The sequence below is a fragment of the Scardinius erythrophthalmus genome, assembly GCF_964197995.2.
Source record: "Scardinius erythrophthalmus genome assembly, chromosome: 25".
NCBI classification, from domain to species: Eukaryota; Metazoa; Chordata; class Actinopteri; order Cypriniformes; family Leuciscidae; genus Scardinius; species Scardinius erythrophthalmus.
The window spans coordinates 31828305-31845391 of NC_138245.1; the positions used below are offsets into that span (position 1 = coordinate 31828305).

At 41.3% G+C, this 17087-nt stretch overlaps 1 protein-coding gene across 1 annotated transcript in view; it reads right to left on the minus strand.

Annotated features, from left to right (window-relative positions):
* Positions 1–229: 229 nt before the first annotated feature.
* LOC308685493 (peroxisome proliferator-activated receptor gamma coactivator-related protein 1) overlaps positions 230–17087 on the minus strand; it is an 18184-nt gene continuing 1326 nt past the window's right edge. The window contains exons 2-12 of the mRNA XM_081357286.1: positions 16003–16257; positions 15827–15910; positions 12878–14048; positions 7887–7937; positions 7437–7517; positions 6651–7152; positions 4026–4202; positions 3296–3362; positions 2595–2716; positions 1488–1639; positions 230–919 (exon numbers count right to left, since the gene is read on the minus strand). Of these exons, the coding sequence (XP_081213412.1) occupies positions 825–919; positions 1488–1639; positions 2595–2716; positions 3296–3362; positions 4026–4202; positions 6651–7152; positions 7437–7517; positions 7887–7937; positions 12878–14048; positions 15827–15910; positions 16003–16257 (2757 nt within the window). The 3' untranslated portion in view covers positions 230–824. The remainder of the gene's footprint in view (positions 920–1487; positions 1640–2594; positions 2717–3295; positions 3363–4025; positions 4203–6650; positions 7153–7436; positions 7518–7886; positions 7938–12877; positions 14049–15826; positions 15911–16002; positions 16258–17087) is intronic.

Below are 17087 nucleotides of genomic sequence, written 5' to 3' on the forward strand. Positions count from 1 at the left end.
AAAGAGACCAACTTTAGGTCTTTATTCCAAAGAATTCATGAATTACAACCATTAAAGTTTGGGTAATGCATTTTCACATCCATGCTCAACACGGCAGTAAAGGGGTTAATTTCCCAGCAGTCTCGCGTCAGTGTTATCTAGCGGTATTTTCATGTGGGTCGTAAAAGTTTTACATACATCGTATAAAAGTTCTGAGTTTAGAGTAACAGAAGAGAGGTCAGTCTTTATTAGTACATAAACTTTTTATTTAGTTATAGCTTCATCATTCCAACTGAGAAAAATGGGAAAACATTTTTGGTATCACTTAAAAAAACATCAGACTATATATAGAATACAAACCATTCACCATTGTACTTTCGTAATGAAGATTTCATCCTTTAATGCATTCCATTCTTATGTACAAAATTCATAAACAACAATACTTCAACAGAAGGCTTTAACTGTCAAGTAATAAAGAAGTGAAGGTAAGTCAGTTTAGTGAAGTGCAAATGACTCTTCTGAAAAACAGCTCGAGTGAAGCTCTTCAAACATCATCTGTACGGCACTGACTCCTAATGTAAGTGCGTTTATCACAATTACAGATGAAGTTAATAGAGCTTTACTTGTGCTGAACCCATAATACTCCTTTAAACCAGTTACTGGAACAAGCTGGTTTTATTGCAAGTTAGCCGACTTGAGTCATGATGGGTGACCAGGCAAAACCAGAACGAAAGTGTCCAAAACATGTCTTGAACTGGAAACCAGCAATTAAACTGGTGATTTAAGCTGGTCAGCAGCTAAACTGGTTTGTTTCAGTGCTCTGGAGGAACGTCGAGTCTTCGCTGCTACCTCTTCTGTCTCTGAGCCTGCTTCAGGAGCGCGTCGAAGTCGAACGACTCGCATCGGCTCCTCGACGACCCATCGGCGTCCCGGTTAGAATCTAAACCACAAAAACAAGATATCATGAAAAACTTCCCTATTTTTGTGGTGCATCACAATCTCACCCAAACTAAGATGTAATCGCATCACAATCAATGATTTTAAGTGTTTTTAATCTGCTTTAACTCAAACCATGTGTAAGTTCACAAGTCGACAGCATTGCTGAGTATTTCCTCCTTAAAACTGCAGTGAACCAAAGACAGTCTCAAACACACGCTTTGAAATCGCTGGTGTTTCTGACGTCACAAACTACCTTGTAACCAATCAGATCAACGTGTGATCGTCAACCAGTGGATCTCTGAGCTGAGGGAGTGGAGGCGGGGCTCATTTGCATATTCATAGAGCCGCGCATACTAAATGAGGCAAGGGTGTCGAGTTACATTCAAGATATTTTAAGACATGAAGACATTAATTTTGGTGATCAAAGATGAGTTTTAAGGGATAAAATGATTGACTACAGGTCAGGTTAACTGAATCGCAGTGCAGATGTGCAGCCCTAATTCTGGGCTCGACTTGCTCGGTTGCACTTAAAAGACAATGTATTACTGCTCATAATCATTCACACCAACCTAAATCTGCATAGTTGGATTTACAGAACTGGCGTCTGCCGCCAAAGCAAATGTCGAAGGGGAGCTCGTCTGAGCGCCTCAGTTTACTCCCGCTCTCGATGGCAGCGTAAGCGTCGTCTCTGCTGTAATACGTGACGAAGCCGTAGTTATCTCTAGAAGGAGAGAACAGAAACACACTGAGAACACACACTACCAGTCAAAAGTTTTGGATCGGTATGATTTTTTATGTTTTTAAAAGTCTCTTCTGCTCAACAAGGCTGCGTTTATTTGATCAAAATACAGTAAAAACGGTGAAATAGTATTCCAGTGTAATATACAGTAAAGTGTAATTTATTCCTGTGATCAAAGCTGAATGTTCAGCATCATTACTCCAGTCTTCAGTGTCACATGATCCTTCAGAAATCACTCTAATATGAGGATTTTATGCTCAAAAAACATTCATTATTATTATCAGTGTTGGAAACGGTTATTTAAATTTTTATTTCAGGATTCTTTGATGAATAGAAAGTTCAAAAGAACAGCATTTATCTGAAATATAAAGCTTTTGTAACGTTAAACACTACCGTTCAAAAGTTTGGGGTCGATAAGAATTTTTATTACTTTTTTTAGGGGAAATAAATAAAAGAAATCAATACTTTTATTCATCAAGGACGCATTAAATTGATCAAAAGTGACAGTAGAGACATTTAAAATGTTACAAAAGATTCTATTTCAAATAAATGCTGTTCTTTTGAACTTTCTATTCATCAAAGAATCCTGGAAATAAATTGTACACAGCTACTTTCAACATTTATAATAATAATGAATGTTTTTTGAGCATCATATCATCATATTAGAGTGATTTCTGAAGGATCATGTGACACTGAAAATTCAGCTTTGATCACAGGAATAAATTACTCTTTAACTCATAATAAACAGTTATTTTAAATTGTCATAATATTTAACAATATTACTGTTTTTTTTTTTTTTTTATCAAACCTTGGTGAGCAGAAGAGACTTCTTTTAAAAACAATTAAAAATCATCCTGATCCAGTTTTGAACGGCAGTGTAAATCAGCTTCGAGAACAGAAGCTCAAACGCTCCTCATGATGAGTGTGTGAATCTCACCCGTGACTCCTGAGGTGGATCGTACAATCCTCAACCTTCCCGAACAGCGAGAAGCGATCTTTGAGGTCGGAAGGAGACATGTTTCCGCGGATTCCTCCCACATACACAACCCTACGCTCCTCCTGAGGATCACACACACACACACACACACACACACACATCAGCATCCTTTTTTTTTATTGGAGAAATATATAGAGTACAGATAAACTTCAAAAGCAAAATCAAATCCAAAGATCCTCCGTATTTTCCTTATGCAAACAAAAAACTAACAAAAGTTATAATTCCTTCTGCAGTTATTAACTATATATTCATATGTGACCCTGAACCACAAACCAGTCACATGTCACACGGGTATATTTGTGGCAACAGCCAACAATACATTGTACGGGTCAAAATTATAGATTTTTCTTTTATGCCAAAAATCATTAGGATATTAAGTAAAGATCATGTTCCATGAAGATATTTAGTAAATTTCCTACCTGTAAATATATAAAACATATATTTGTGTGAGTGAATGCTGCACAATCGTGAACTTAAATGATCAACTTTAAAGGAGATTTTCTCAATGTTTCAATCAATTTAAAAAAAATGGACCCATGAGACAATTTTAGGGTCCAGGGTCACATATTATGCATACACAAATAAACTTGACATTCCTGTACATCAGCGTCGACTTTGATGAGAGATAATCGTGGACTTACGATGGCTTTCTGCTGCCGGAGTTTGCGAGCCTCTTCCCGAAGCCGGTTCAACTCCTTCTGTCTGCGACTGAGGAAAACCACAGATTTAGACTCGCAATCCCACGGGAGAAGATCACAGGCTTCACTAGGGCTGGGACGACACACCTCTCCCGATTCAATACTATCACGATTCTTGATCCGATACGATATTGTACTGCAATTTTTTTTTTAAGTTGCGATTCTACAAGTATTGCGAATATTTATTTATTTTTAAACTAGACCATCGGGAAAAGCTGCGTCATACACTTATACAGACTGTACATGAGTCATATTTACAACAAATCATCACATCTTTCTGAGTTTTATTTCAGAAGCATCACACAGCACTACATTCTCTTGAATAAATGATTCAATAACAAATAATACATTTTAACAGTCATTTGTTAATGTAATCGATAAATGCGTTATTTTAAGCGCCAAGTTTCTATCAAAAGCTGATTTACTCTATTTTGATCTATCATTTTAAGCTAATAAAAACATAACGGTTCATTACGTAAGGTCTTTATACACCACTGAAAACATAGTTATGAATATGATACTGCATTTCTGTCAACAGATCCTCCTAAAAATTACACACTGCACCTTTAATATCAATTCTGGAATAAAACAAAATCAGTAAACAAAAGAAAGTGATAGTTAGGTGAATCCGATTGTTTCTCCCAGCCCTAGTTTTCCCACTGTTCCCACTGACCTCTTCCATGTGCAGCGAGACTCACTCCAGTCCGGCTCCGGCGAGTGTGAACCGGATCGAGAGCCACATAAAGATCTGGATCTGGATCGGCGCTCGCGAGGAGGAGGAGAAGACGACGATGACGAGCGTGAACTGGAGCGCGAGGAGGAACTGCTCCCAGAATGCCTGGACCTGTACCTGATTAAACATTATCAGCAAAACGCAAACAAGATTTAATTTCACAGGATATTTTACTAGTGTTTGGATTAAATTTCAGTGGCAAAAACAGCAGAGAGTTGGAGAGTTTGGAAAAGTTTAATTTGATGGCATCAGTACTAAAATGTTCACAGAATTTTTTTAAATAAACAAATTCTCATAATTGAAAAAAACAAAACAAAACATGTAAATAATGCTCGTTATTGTTACATTGACTTGGACGCAAAAAAACAAAAACAAATTTTATTCTCTAGTAATGTTAGTGTGTGTGTATGTATGTATATATATATATATATATATATTTTTTTTTTTTTTTTGCATACAGGTATTAATATATATTTGCTGGTAAATAATGCTGTGTATTGTTACATGGATGCATATAAATTCCCTCTGTGGTGGAAATCCAGCTTTTTTTTTTACGTGTGATCGTCAACGAGTGGATCACTGAGCTGCTGTGAGTGAGTGGAGGCGGGGCTCATTTGCATATTCATAGAACCACATATACTTAATGAGACAAGGGTGTTGAGTTACATAATATATGTATTTTTGCATTTAAATATGTAATTTTGGTGATCAAAGATGAGTTTTAACGGATAAAATTATAGACTACTGGGTGATTTTTACTAGCCTGGCTCCGCCCTCCTACGTACTTCCGCTCAATTTCATTTTCCTTCAGTACTACGTCTGGGACTGCTGTATATTCTTAGGTTTCCAGAAATCAATTTTTTGTAGGACCAATCAGCGAACAGAGGGAGTGGCTGAGAACGATGACGTTGATGTAGTGCGTCAGTTTGAGTTGGAGTAATGGCAGCGGAGAAAGATGTGAGAAAAGCTATTCGGTCCGTTGTTGCAAAACTGCCGAATATACAGAAGTTAAAGCCGGAGCAAGAACAATGTTTGCTAAGTTTTGTTGGTGGCCATGATGTTGTGGCCCTCCTCCCCACGGGGTTCGGGAAAAGTTTGATTTTCCAGCTCACTCAGCACTAGAAGTGCCAGAATTCCATAACTACTAGAACTGCCACAAGCGGTCATTTTGATCGCTATTCAAAACTCTATATCTTTAATGATAAATCCCCAATTGAGAGATTAATGCATTTATTGTATTAGGATGTCTTTTAAAAACAAAACAACACCAAACTGTACATTTAAACAAGTTTAATTATAATTTATAAATAAATAATATTCGTAGATGCCCTGAACAAAATGACGGAGATGTTTTCATGTTTCCACTGTTCGATCGCGCCCGCCGACACACACACCATCTTCCAGCATTGCAGCCTGTTCATTATAGCCATAATAAAATATAATAATAAAATAGTCAACCTAACATATAAAAATTCCACTGCTCTGTTTCTCAGTACTGGTAGGCTACAATTCGTACCATTTTATGCGTGTGAAGAGGATGATTTTTTCCGTCGATATTGGAACGTGAGTGAAGTTCAAAGCCTATAATAAAGAATAGTTTAGCATCCAAATACATCGCAAATGTTGAAACATTTTGATTCTAATTAGAGAGTTACGTGAGCCCAACGCCGCTTACTTTCACTTTCGCGTATAAAGCATTTCATTTTGGCTTTAGTTATTTTTTCATTCTTGTTCTGTTCTGAATATCATTAAATTTAAATGATTTGTTGTTGAATATGTTAGTTTATTTTTTACCACATTTTATTGTTGCGTATATTGGTGTAATAATACCGCGAAATTCAGTGCGGTCAATATGACCGTTTATGGCCGAAATAGGTAAATATGTTCATTTGTTTTGTTTTTTTTTGCTTTATGTGTAATTTACATAGGTAATTTATATGAAAAACATTTTAAATGAAAATACAGACACTTTTAGGAAAAGTCAGGTACCAGCAGGATTGTATTTATTTTTTCAACAAAGTTATTGCAGATATAAAATTCAAAACGGTCAAAACTGCCATGGCAGTTCTAGTGGTGAATGAGTTAGCTAAGGCGAACGATAGGGATGCAAAGCCGATAGTTGTTGTCGTCTCCCCTCTTGTTGCACTAATGGAGGACCAAGTGAAGGAGGCAGAAAAGTTGTTTCCGTATCGCGCAGTAGCCGGTGATCACTGTACAGCATTTGCGGCAGATCCGAAACGACCGCAGCGGCGTATTGTTAATGATTAGACCCAGCTTCGACAGTTGACTGAATACATCACTGTCCTTATACATTTTGAATTTGTAAATGTTTCCAGCCGGTTTCGGCGCATGACATACGTCACGACCACACGTTAGCGATTGGCTATGGCAGATCCTGAGTGACTCTGGGCAGATCCAATAGTTTTGAACTTTAACAGAGAACCCGCCTACAAGGAAGTAAACGTTTCTCAATGGAGAGATTCCAGACTCTCTGTACAAATGAAATGTACGAGAGTCTGGTAGAACCAGGCTAGATTTTTACTGTATTTTAGTAGCAACATTTACCTTTTTCTGGGGGGTGAACGAGACCTGGAACGAGATGACGACGACGATGATGACGACGACGACGAAGAACAAGAAGAGCAAGATGACCTTGAGCTGGAGCGTCGGTATCCTCCATCATAACCCCGCCTCTTCCTCCTCCCGCGGTCCAATGGGCTCGGAGAGGGGGCAGAGAAGCACAAGCCCCGCCCCCTCAGAGACTCCGCCTTCTCGAACGTGTTTATCCTGCAAGGCGAGCTGTCAGGTGACAACAACACCCCGTAATCGCAAGGACTCGAAACCGTGTCGAACGACGTCTTGCTTCCCTGAATCCCACAGTAATCATGATCCAGGAAAAGTTGAGCAGGATTCAACGCAGGAGTGAAGCTGGGAAGTTTTGAATGAGTTTTGCTGGGCGGCAATGGGCGAGGTTCAATAATCTGAATGGTTTTGCTGGACTTCGTGGATTTGACGGGCACCAGGGGCTTCCAGGTCTGATGTGGAGGGGTGGCGGGTGGAGTCAGGCCTGGAGAGAAACAATAATCATGAAACTATAGTCACATGACCCACTGCTTTCAATGGGAACTAACTAAAGCCTGCTCAAACTCGCTGATGACATCATCGGACACATTTTCTTATCCGGCCAATAACGCTAACAGTAAAAATGAACACATATCGGCAGATACCGATATGGTGGCCGATATATCGTGCATCCCTACTTTATGAACAAAGTAAAAATGAAATATGGAGATATGAGGTTTCCACCCGACAGCTGGTGATCAGCCCACTAACTCTGATGTGACCTCTGACCTGCAGTGCTACTGAGATCCGCCGGCCGTCGATCCTGATGCTCATCCCGGGAAACTTCTGGAAGATCCTGCCCTTCAGAAGCTGCAGAGAAACACAGTCTGACTGAGGAATCCACATTAACGGTAGGACAAATATTAACTAGTTAGTTGCTCTAATAATTCCCTGTGACACAAACATTATTAATTCCAGCTGTTCTACAAAAGCTATTAAGCCATTAAAGGACTTCAGTCACAACTTTAACGATTGTGCTTTAATAACGAGTTTAATAACTCTGACTGCAGTAAATCTGTGACGATATTGTCTTCTGTGCCGAGGAGACAAACACTCAGACAGGAAAATCAGTTCATGAAGCTTTTATAAAATGAAAATGAATCTGAGCGGATGTAAACGAGCTGATACGGTCTATTCAGTTACACATAATCATTAACAAAACATGCATTTATCATTTACCTTGAGTCTCAAACTGCTCCAAAAGGCTGGTCAGATCAGTGGCTTCAATTCCTGCAAAACAAACACATGACAGGCTTTGAAACAGTGTTATTTTACTGTCACTGACAGGGTTGTGTACTCGAGACTCGGACTCGGTCTCGGACTCGGTCTCGAGACCATATTTTAATGGTCTCGGTCTTGTCATGGACTCGTGTGCATTTTGACTCGGAATTGACTCGTACTCGAACATATTAGGACTCGGACTTATTCCCGAGTCCACTCGAGTCCCATTCAAAATATTTCATGATTGTTACTGTATGTTAATATTTCTTTAAATTGTTGTTTGATTGAAACGTCCAATGATTGCTGACTTTCTTGTGCGCAACTGCGCATGACTTGAGACTAACGTTCGCGCCACGCAAATGCAGCAGGAGCCTGGTCAGATGTGATGTGGAGCCTCTAGCTCAACTATGTATTGAAAATGTCTGCCTTATCATCCATAATTCAGTTTGCATATAAGAGCCACACAGAATTCGTGTGCAGTAGGACGCGCGACTGAGTCGAATTCGCGTCCACCGCGCCGCGCTAAACGCCCCGGACGCACGTAAACGCTATTTCTTGATATTTCTTGATAATAGTCCGCTGCGAAGTATAATAACACACCGTTGCCATGAAAAACAGAGCGTTGCTATGGACGCAGTTGGAAGCAATATAGCCTAATAGTTTTTAAATCAATAAGCTCCTTTTTAAATCAATATTTTGTCAAATTATTGATTTATTTGGTAGGTAGCCATGTAATAAGCGGGATAATGTATAGCGAGGCGGTTGTTATGAATACAACCCCTTCAGGCTGATTCAGGCTGATTTCACCTCGCTATATATTATCCCTTACATATTTCTCTCTATTATTTGTATTGCAATGTGGACAAGAGCACTTACTGATTGTAATAATTGTAAGTAATAATTGTAATAAAATGACCTTTACACACCACCTACTATGTGGCCTTTTTACCATTACAGTGTACATGATTCCATGGTATATTTGATTTACTGTTTGAGTATGGTGCCAATTTTATTGTTACCACCAAATATTTTACATATTCTTGAAGATATCGTTAGGTCTGGTTTTTTAGACCCAACCTTAGGTTATCCAACCTCTCTGGTCTCGGTCTCGACTCGACTCGGACTCGACTCTCTTTGGTCTCGGTCTCGACTCGGACTCGACTCTCTTTGGTCTCGGTCTCGACTCGACTCGGACTCGACTCTCTTTGGTCTCGGTCTCGACTCGGACTCGACCCTCTCTGGTCTCGGTCTCGACTCGACTCGGACTCGACTCTCTTTGGTCTCGGTCTCGACTCGGACTCGACTCTCTTTGGTCTCGGTCTCGACTCGACTCGGACTCGACTCTCTTTGGTCTCGGTCTCGACTCGGACTCGACCCTCTCTGGTCTCGGTCTCGACTCGGACTCGACTCTCTTTGGTCTCGGTCTCGACTCGGACTCGACTCTCTTTGGTCTCGGTCTCGACTCGGACTCGACTCTCTTTGGTCTCGACTCGGACTCGACTCTCTTTGGTCTCGGTCTCGACTCGGACTCGACTCTCTTTGGTCTCGGTCTCGACTCGGACTCGACTCTCTTTGGTCTCGGTCTCGACTCGGACTCGACTCTCTTTGGTCTCGGTCTCGACTCGGACTCGACTCTCTTTGGTCTCGGTCTCGACTCGGACTCGACTCTCTTTGGTCTCGGTCTCGACTCGGACTCGACTCTCTTTGGTCTCGGTCTCGACTCGGACTCGACTCTCTTTGGTCTCGGTCTCGACTCGGACTCGACTCTCTTTGGTCTCGGTCTCGACTCGGACTCGACTCTCTTTGGTCTCGACTCGGACTCGACTCTCTTTGGTCTCGGTCTCGACTCGGACTCGACCCTCTCTGGTCTCGGTCTCGACTCGGACTCGACTCTCTTTGGTCTCGGTCTCGACTCGGACTCGACTCTCTTTGGTCTCGGTCTCGACTCGGACTCGACTCTCTTTGGTCTCGGTCTCGACTCGGACTCGACTCTCTTTGGTCTCGGTCTCGACTCGGACTCGACTCTCTTTGGTCTCGGTCTCGACTCGGACTCGACTCTCTTTGGTCTCGGTCTCGACTCGGACTCGACTCTCTTTGGTCTCGGTCTCGACTCGGACTCGACTCTCTTTGGTCTCGGTCTCGACTCGGACTCGACTCTCTTTGGTCTCGACTCGGACTCGACTCTCTTTGGTCTCGGTCTCGACTCGGACTCGACCCTCTCTGGTCTCGGTCTCGACTCGGACTCAACTCTCTCTGGTCTCGGTCTCGACTCGGACTCGACTCTCTTTGGTCTCGACTCGGACTCGACTCTCTTTGGTCTCGGTCTCGACTCGGACTCGACTCTCTTTGGTCTCGGTCTCGACTCGGACTCGACTCTCTTTGGTCTCGGTCTCGACTCGGACTCGACTCTCTTTGGTCTCGGTCTCGACTCGGACTCGACTCTCTTTGGTCTCGGTCTCGACTCGGACTCGACCCTCTCTGGTCTCGGTCTCGACTCGGACTCGACTCTCTTTGGTCTCGGTCTCGACTCGGACTCGACCCTCTCTGGTCTCGGTCTCGACTCGGACTCGACTCTCTTTGGTCTCGGTCTCGACTCGGACTCGACTCTCTTTGGTCTCGGTCTCGACTCGGACTCGACCCTCTCTGGTCTCGGTCTCGACTCGACTCGGACTCGACTCTCTTTGGTCTCGGTCTCGACTCGGACTCGACTCTCTTTGGTCTCGGTCTCGACTCGGACTCGACCCTCTCTGGTCTCGGTCTCGACTCGGACTCGACTCTCTTTGGTCTCGGTCTCGACTCGGACTCGACTCTCTTTGGTCTCGGTCTCGACTCGGACTCGACTCTCTTTGGTCTCGGTCTCGACTCGGACTCGACCCTCTCTGGTCTCGGTCTCGACTCGGACTCGACTCTCTTTGGTCTCGGTCTCGACTCGGACTCGACTCTCTTTGGTCTCGGTCTCGACTCGGACTCGACTCTCTTTGGTCTCGGTCTCGACTCGGACTCGACTCTCTTTGGTCTCGGTCTCGACTCGACTCGGACTCAACTCTCTTTGGTCTCGGTCTCGACTCGGACTCGGACTCAACTCTCTTTGGTCTCGGTCTCGACTCGGACTCGACTCTCTTTGGTCTCGGTCTCGACTCGGACTCGACCCTCTCTGGTCTCGGTCTCGACTCGGACTCGACTCTCTTTGGTCTCGGTCTCGACTCGGACTCGACCCTCTCTGGTCTCGGTCTCGACTCGGACTCGACTCTCTTTGGTCTCGGTCTCGACTCGGACTCGACCCTCTCTGGTCTCGGTCTCGACTCGACTCGGACTCTCTTTGGTCTCGGTCTCGACTCGGACTCGACTCTCTTTGGTCTCGGTCTCGACTCGGACTCGACTCTCTTTGGTCTCGGTCTCGACTCGGACTCGACCCTCTCTGGTCTCGGTCTCGACTCGACTCGGACTCGACTCTCTTTGGTCTCGGTCTCGACTCGGACTCGACTCTCTTTGGTCTCGGTCTCGACTCGGACTCGACCCTCTCTGGTCTCGGTCTCGACTCGGACTCGACTCTCTTTGGTCTCGGTCTCGACTCGGACTCGACTCTCTTTGGTCTCGGTCTCGACTCGGACTCGACTCTCTTTGGTCTCGGTCTCGACTCGGACTCGACTCTCTTTGGTCTCGGTCTCGACTCGGACTCGACTCTCTTTGGTCTCGGTCTCGACTCGGACTCGACCCTCTCTGGTCTCGGTCTCGACTCGACTCGGACTCGACTCTCTTTGGTCTCGGTCTCGACTCGGACTCGACTCTCTTTGGTCTCGGTCTCGACTCGGACTCGACCCTCTCTGGTCTCGGTCTCGACTCGGACTCGACTCTCTTTGGTCTCGGTCTCGACTCGGACTCGACCCTCTCTGGTCTCGGTCTCGACTCGGACTCGAGTGAGCTGGTCTCGACTACAACACTGACTAAAGTTTTATAGTTTTTATAAAAAAAATTAATTCATTTTTGATTTTAGTTCGTTTTAGTATGTGTTTTTGTCTTTTCTCCATTTTTCCTTGTCTATTTAATTTCTAGTTTTTATACATATAAAAAAAAGTAAATACTGTATTTTCCATTGTCATTTTAGTTAAAGTTTTAGTCATTTAGTTGTTTTTGTCATTTTAATTTTATTTCTTTTCTATTTAAAATTTATTGTCTATTTAGTTTCAAGTTTCTATTATAGTAGTTTTTGTAAATAATTTTTTTTATATTTTAGTTATAGTATTTTTTTGTTTTTGTCATTTTTAGTAGGTTTTTTTCTATATAGTTTTTGTCTATTTAGTTTAAAGTTTCTATTATAGTTTTTGTAAATAAATTGTGTTTTTATATTTTAATTATAGCATTTTTTTCAAGTTATTTTATTAGTTATTGTCATTTTTATTAGTTTGTTGTTTTTTTCTATTTAGTTTTTATTGTATAATTAGGTTCTAGTTTCTGTTAGTTTTTATAAATATTTTAACTTTTTTTGCGTTTTAATTTTATTTATAGTAGTTTTGCTGTGTTTTTTGTCATTTTAATTAGTTTGTTTTTATTTAGTTTTTATTGTCTATTTAGTTTCTAGTTTTTATTATTCTATAAATATTTTATAATTTTTTTGTTTTTATATTCTCCATTTTCATTTTAGTAATTTTGTTGTTATTGTAATTTTTTTAAAGCCTATTTAGATTATATTATAATTTTTTATAAAAAAAAAATAATAAATTTGATTTCTTTTTTCAAATCAAATGTGTCTATTAAGTTTTCATAGATTTTTACATCAAGTACAACTGAATGAAAATGAGAAATGAAATAAAATAAGTTGTATATTTTATTTCAGTTAACATTTGTTCCAAGTAACAAAAATAGTTTTATTTTATAAATGGTTTTAGTTGTAATTAACGATAATTACCCTGCTTTGAAAGCATTTTAATAGTTTAAAAGTCCACTCTCACCGATGTCTCCACACGGGGTCCGGTTCTGCTGTCCTTCGGGGAGTTTCTCTGCGACGCTCGTGGGCGTCAGTGCCGAGTCCGACGGAGCTGGCGGTTCTGATCCGGCTCGCGTTGGTGAATCTGTAGCTTTAACGATCACAGGCACGACCTCAGCGAGTCGAACCTCTTCACAAGAAACACACACATCCGCTTGTGAGTGTGTTGGCGCCGGCTGCGCGTTTATCCCAGAGGATTGTGTGGGTTTCAAGGGCACCAGAACCGGGTTTGGAGGATCAGTGCACAGATCTGCGGGCGTCCTGAGCTTTACATGTGAGGGGCGTGTGAGTTCTCGTGGCTGGGATGCCGATATCTTCACCTCTACAGTCGGAGCTCTGTCTATCGCACCACAATGTGTGTTTAGATTCAACTTCGGACCGATTTTAAACAAATCCGGCAGAATAGCCGGAAGCTCCCTGGGAAAGTCGGGAAGCGAAGGCCATTTCGTCCGATAGTCCATCCGTGTCTCTTCACGAGGTTGTTTGCTCTGTCTGAGGAGACGGTACTGTTGCAGACTGAGTGCTTTGGGCTTCTGAGGGGAAGTGATGTCACTTTTAGAGGATGTGGATTCCGAGTCTGAATCGGACTCATCGTCAGGTGGAATCTCGTGAACGAAGGTTAAATTGACTGCAAATGTCACCGTTTTCCTGTTTTTTTCCCTGGTTTTGAGTAAAGCGCTTCGCCGAGGAGTCGTCATCAACACGCTTCTCTCTAAAGATGAGGCGTTTCTGCTGTTTCTACACACATCTTCATCCCGATCCTCTTCGGATTTGGATATCAGAGACGAGCCGCTTCCTGCTTTTGGATCTAGTCCGTGTCCTGATTGGTTCTCTTCCAGTTCCTCGTAACCTTCAACATCTACAAACTCCTCCTCTTCCTCTTCTTCCACAGTCACATGGACCTCTTTCTCTTTCTCCAGATGTGTCCTGATGCAGTACGGATGCATGTGTCTCACTAAATCTGCGAGGAATTCCCGTTCGTCTTGTGGGAATATCGTGTCGGATTCGATGCGAAAGCTTCTCGCGCTCCTCTTGTTCTCTCTCGGGTTCTTCTCGTCGTCGGCTCGCTGTAAGATCTTACTCTGGGTTTCCAGATGGCGACGGGGTCTCAGCTGTCGGTCTGACATCACCAGCTCCTGATGGAGAAAACCACACACAACACTGGGATAAAACTAGAGGTTGACTGATATATGTTGTGTTTACCGATTAATCGGCACCTAGAGCTTCTTCTTCGGCTCTGGGATTTGAAATGTTGTAAAAGCGACACAAGCCCCGTTTCCATTACCCTTCAAATTGCGCAAATTGAAATTGCGAATTGAAAATACGCCCAATGGAAACACGTCAATTTTGCAAAAACTCACATTTATCGCAAAAAAGTTTTTACGCTCACATGAGGAGGTTTTTCAGGTCATTCGAAAAAGAAATATTTCGCAAAACTGCAATGGAAACAGTGTTTGCGCATTTACAGGTCACCTGACTTAGAAGGCACGGTGTGTTTGGACAGAATACAAGACAGAGTTCTTTATTAAATTCATAAAAGACAAAATAATAATTCTAAAACTCAAGACCAGAGTCAAGACCTCGAAGCAGATATGAGGGAGAAACACCCAGAAACTCCTCATATGTGCCGCTCACATGTATAATAAAGGATGTTTCTTACCATTAATGCTTGGAAAACACACATATGTCTCCTTCAATTAATAATAAGTTGCTAGTGCAGTGGCTGGGATTAGTACATAATCCTACTAACGTCCGTTGCCATGGTTTTATTTGGAATTATTTTACTTATTGCGAGAGGAAAAAATCAGGTTTTAGTCGCATAACATCGGTTAATGGAAACACCGTCATTTCAAAACAGGTTTTTGTCGACATTTAGAAGAAAAAAAATCGCAAAAATTTTGCACAAATCTGTAATGGAAAGGCGCCTACTGAGATGGTGTTTTATTATTCAAAAGGTGAGTAAGGTATTATACAGGGATGCGCCGATATGAAAATTTTGCCCAATACCGATAACCGATAATTGTTTATAATTGAAGGCCGATAAATCTAAATCCAAAATTTTATGTCATTTTTGAGAGCCTGATTGCAAAACAAATCTCAAAAACAAATCTTGAGAACCTTTACATCTAAATGCAGTTTTGTTTTTAACCACTAGAGGGTCAAAAGCTACATAGTGTACCTTTAAAGTCCCCCTGTGGTGTAAATCCAGCTTTTAATGTTGTTTATGTGTCTATGTCGGGGTTTTTAATCTGCTTTAAGACAATCCATGTGTAAGTTCATAAGTCGACAGCATTGCTGAGTATTTCCTCCTTAAAACTGCAGTGAACCAAAGACAGTCTCAAACACACGCTTTGAAATCGCTGGTGTTTCTGACGTCACAAACTACCTTGTAACCAATCAGATCAACGTGTGATCGTCAACCAGTGGATCTCTGAGCTGAGGGAGTGAGTGGAGGCGGGGCTCATTTGCATATTCATAGAGCCGCGCATACTAAATGAGGCAAGGGTGTCGAGTTACATTCAAGATATTTTAAGACATCAAGAAATTTTTTCCAAGGAAAAAAGTTACATGTCATTTCCGTGATCAAAGATGAGTTTTAAGGGATAATATTATTGACTACAGGGGGACTAAGTAATTTAATTTGACTTATTTGACAAATTTGCATTCGTTTTCATTCATATAACAGATTTTAAAAAACTATTGGCCAATTATTCAGGTATCAAACTAATTGTTTGACTTTCGTTATCTGCAAAAATCCAGTATCGGCTGTCCTTCAGATAAAACTGGACTGAACAGAAGTTGCAGCCGTTTGATTTACACAAATATATAGTTTCTCATCAACATCAGTGACGCTGTAAAGACGGGAACTGCGCATGAATCCGGTCAATAACAGGATAAAGCAAAGGAAACTTACTTTTCCTGACTTTGAAGCTGGTGATTGTGAGATTTTGGGGCACTGAAGCGCTGACGCTCGATCTGAATGCAGAAGATTCCTGAGCTGTGAGGGGAAAAGTTTGACAAAAGCAAATTAACCAATTGTTTTTACATATTGAGAATTGAGACACTAGGTAAGCGACTAGGTAGACTAACTGTGTGGTTTGGAGCCGAAAAGATCTCTGCGTCTGGAAGCACGTCAAACGGTGACAAAGTTTCAACGTCAACGCTGTCCAAAATCTCGCTCAGTGCCGACAGAAGCGACGCCTCACTTTCCACACTTTCAGTCGCCATCTTTTCCTGAAAGATGGATAAAATGGAAGGATCCAGGCTTCCATGGAGACTGAGAGCATCAGAGATCTTTCCAACATCCAGATCAAAGACGGGAACGTCATGTTTCCCAAATTCAAACTGTGGATAAAAAAAAAAACACACAAAACAATGCTGGATATGATTATGAGGATTCAAACCCAGGCCACAAACTCTGGGCTCTGTATTCCTGTGAAGTCAAAGCTGGAAAGTTATTACGATGAGGAATTCCCACTTATCCGTGAACTTTCTTGTAATCGCATATAATGTGTGTAAGAGAAAGTCATTCCCATTAGATCAAATCACACATGTGGTATTACTAAGATTAGTGTGAGCAGTGTTTGCCCTGTAGCTAAATAATTAATAAATGATGTTTGGCCAATTTTTTTTTTTTTTTATAATGCAGTTCATATTGTAAACCATTAGTAAACTTCGCCACGGTACAAATAGTCAAAACTATAGAAACTTGTTTCCACCACAGAATAAAAATAAATAAATGAATAAAATCACAACTTTTTCTTTCTTTCACTCTTAAGAGTTAATATCTCACAATGAGTTAATATCTCGTAATTATGAGTTAATATCTCACAATGAGTTAATATCTCGTAATTATGAGTTAATATCTCACAATGAGTTAATATCTCATAATTATGAGTTAATATCTCACAATGAGTTAATATCTCGTAATTATGAGTTAATATCTCACAATGAGTTAATATCTCGTAATTATGAGTTAATATCTCACAATGAGTTAATATCTCATAATTATGAGTTAATATCTCACAATGAGTTAATATCTCGTAATTATGAGTTAATATCTCACAATGAGTTAATATCTCGTACTTATGAGTTAATATCTCACAATGAGTTAATATCTCGTAATTATGAGTTAATATCTCACAATGAGTTAATATCTCATAATTATGAGTTAA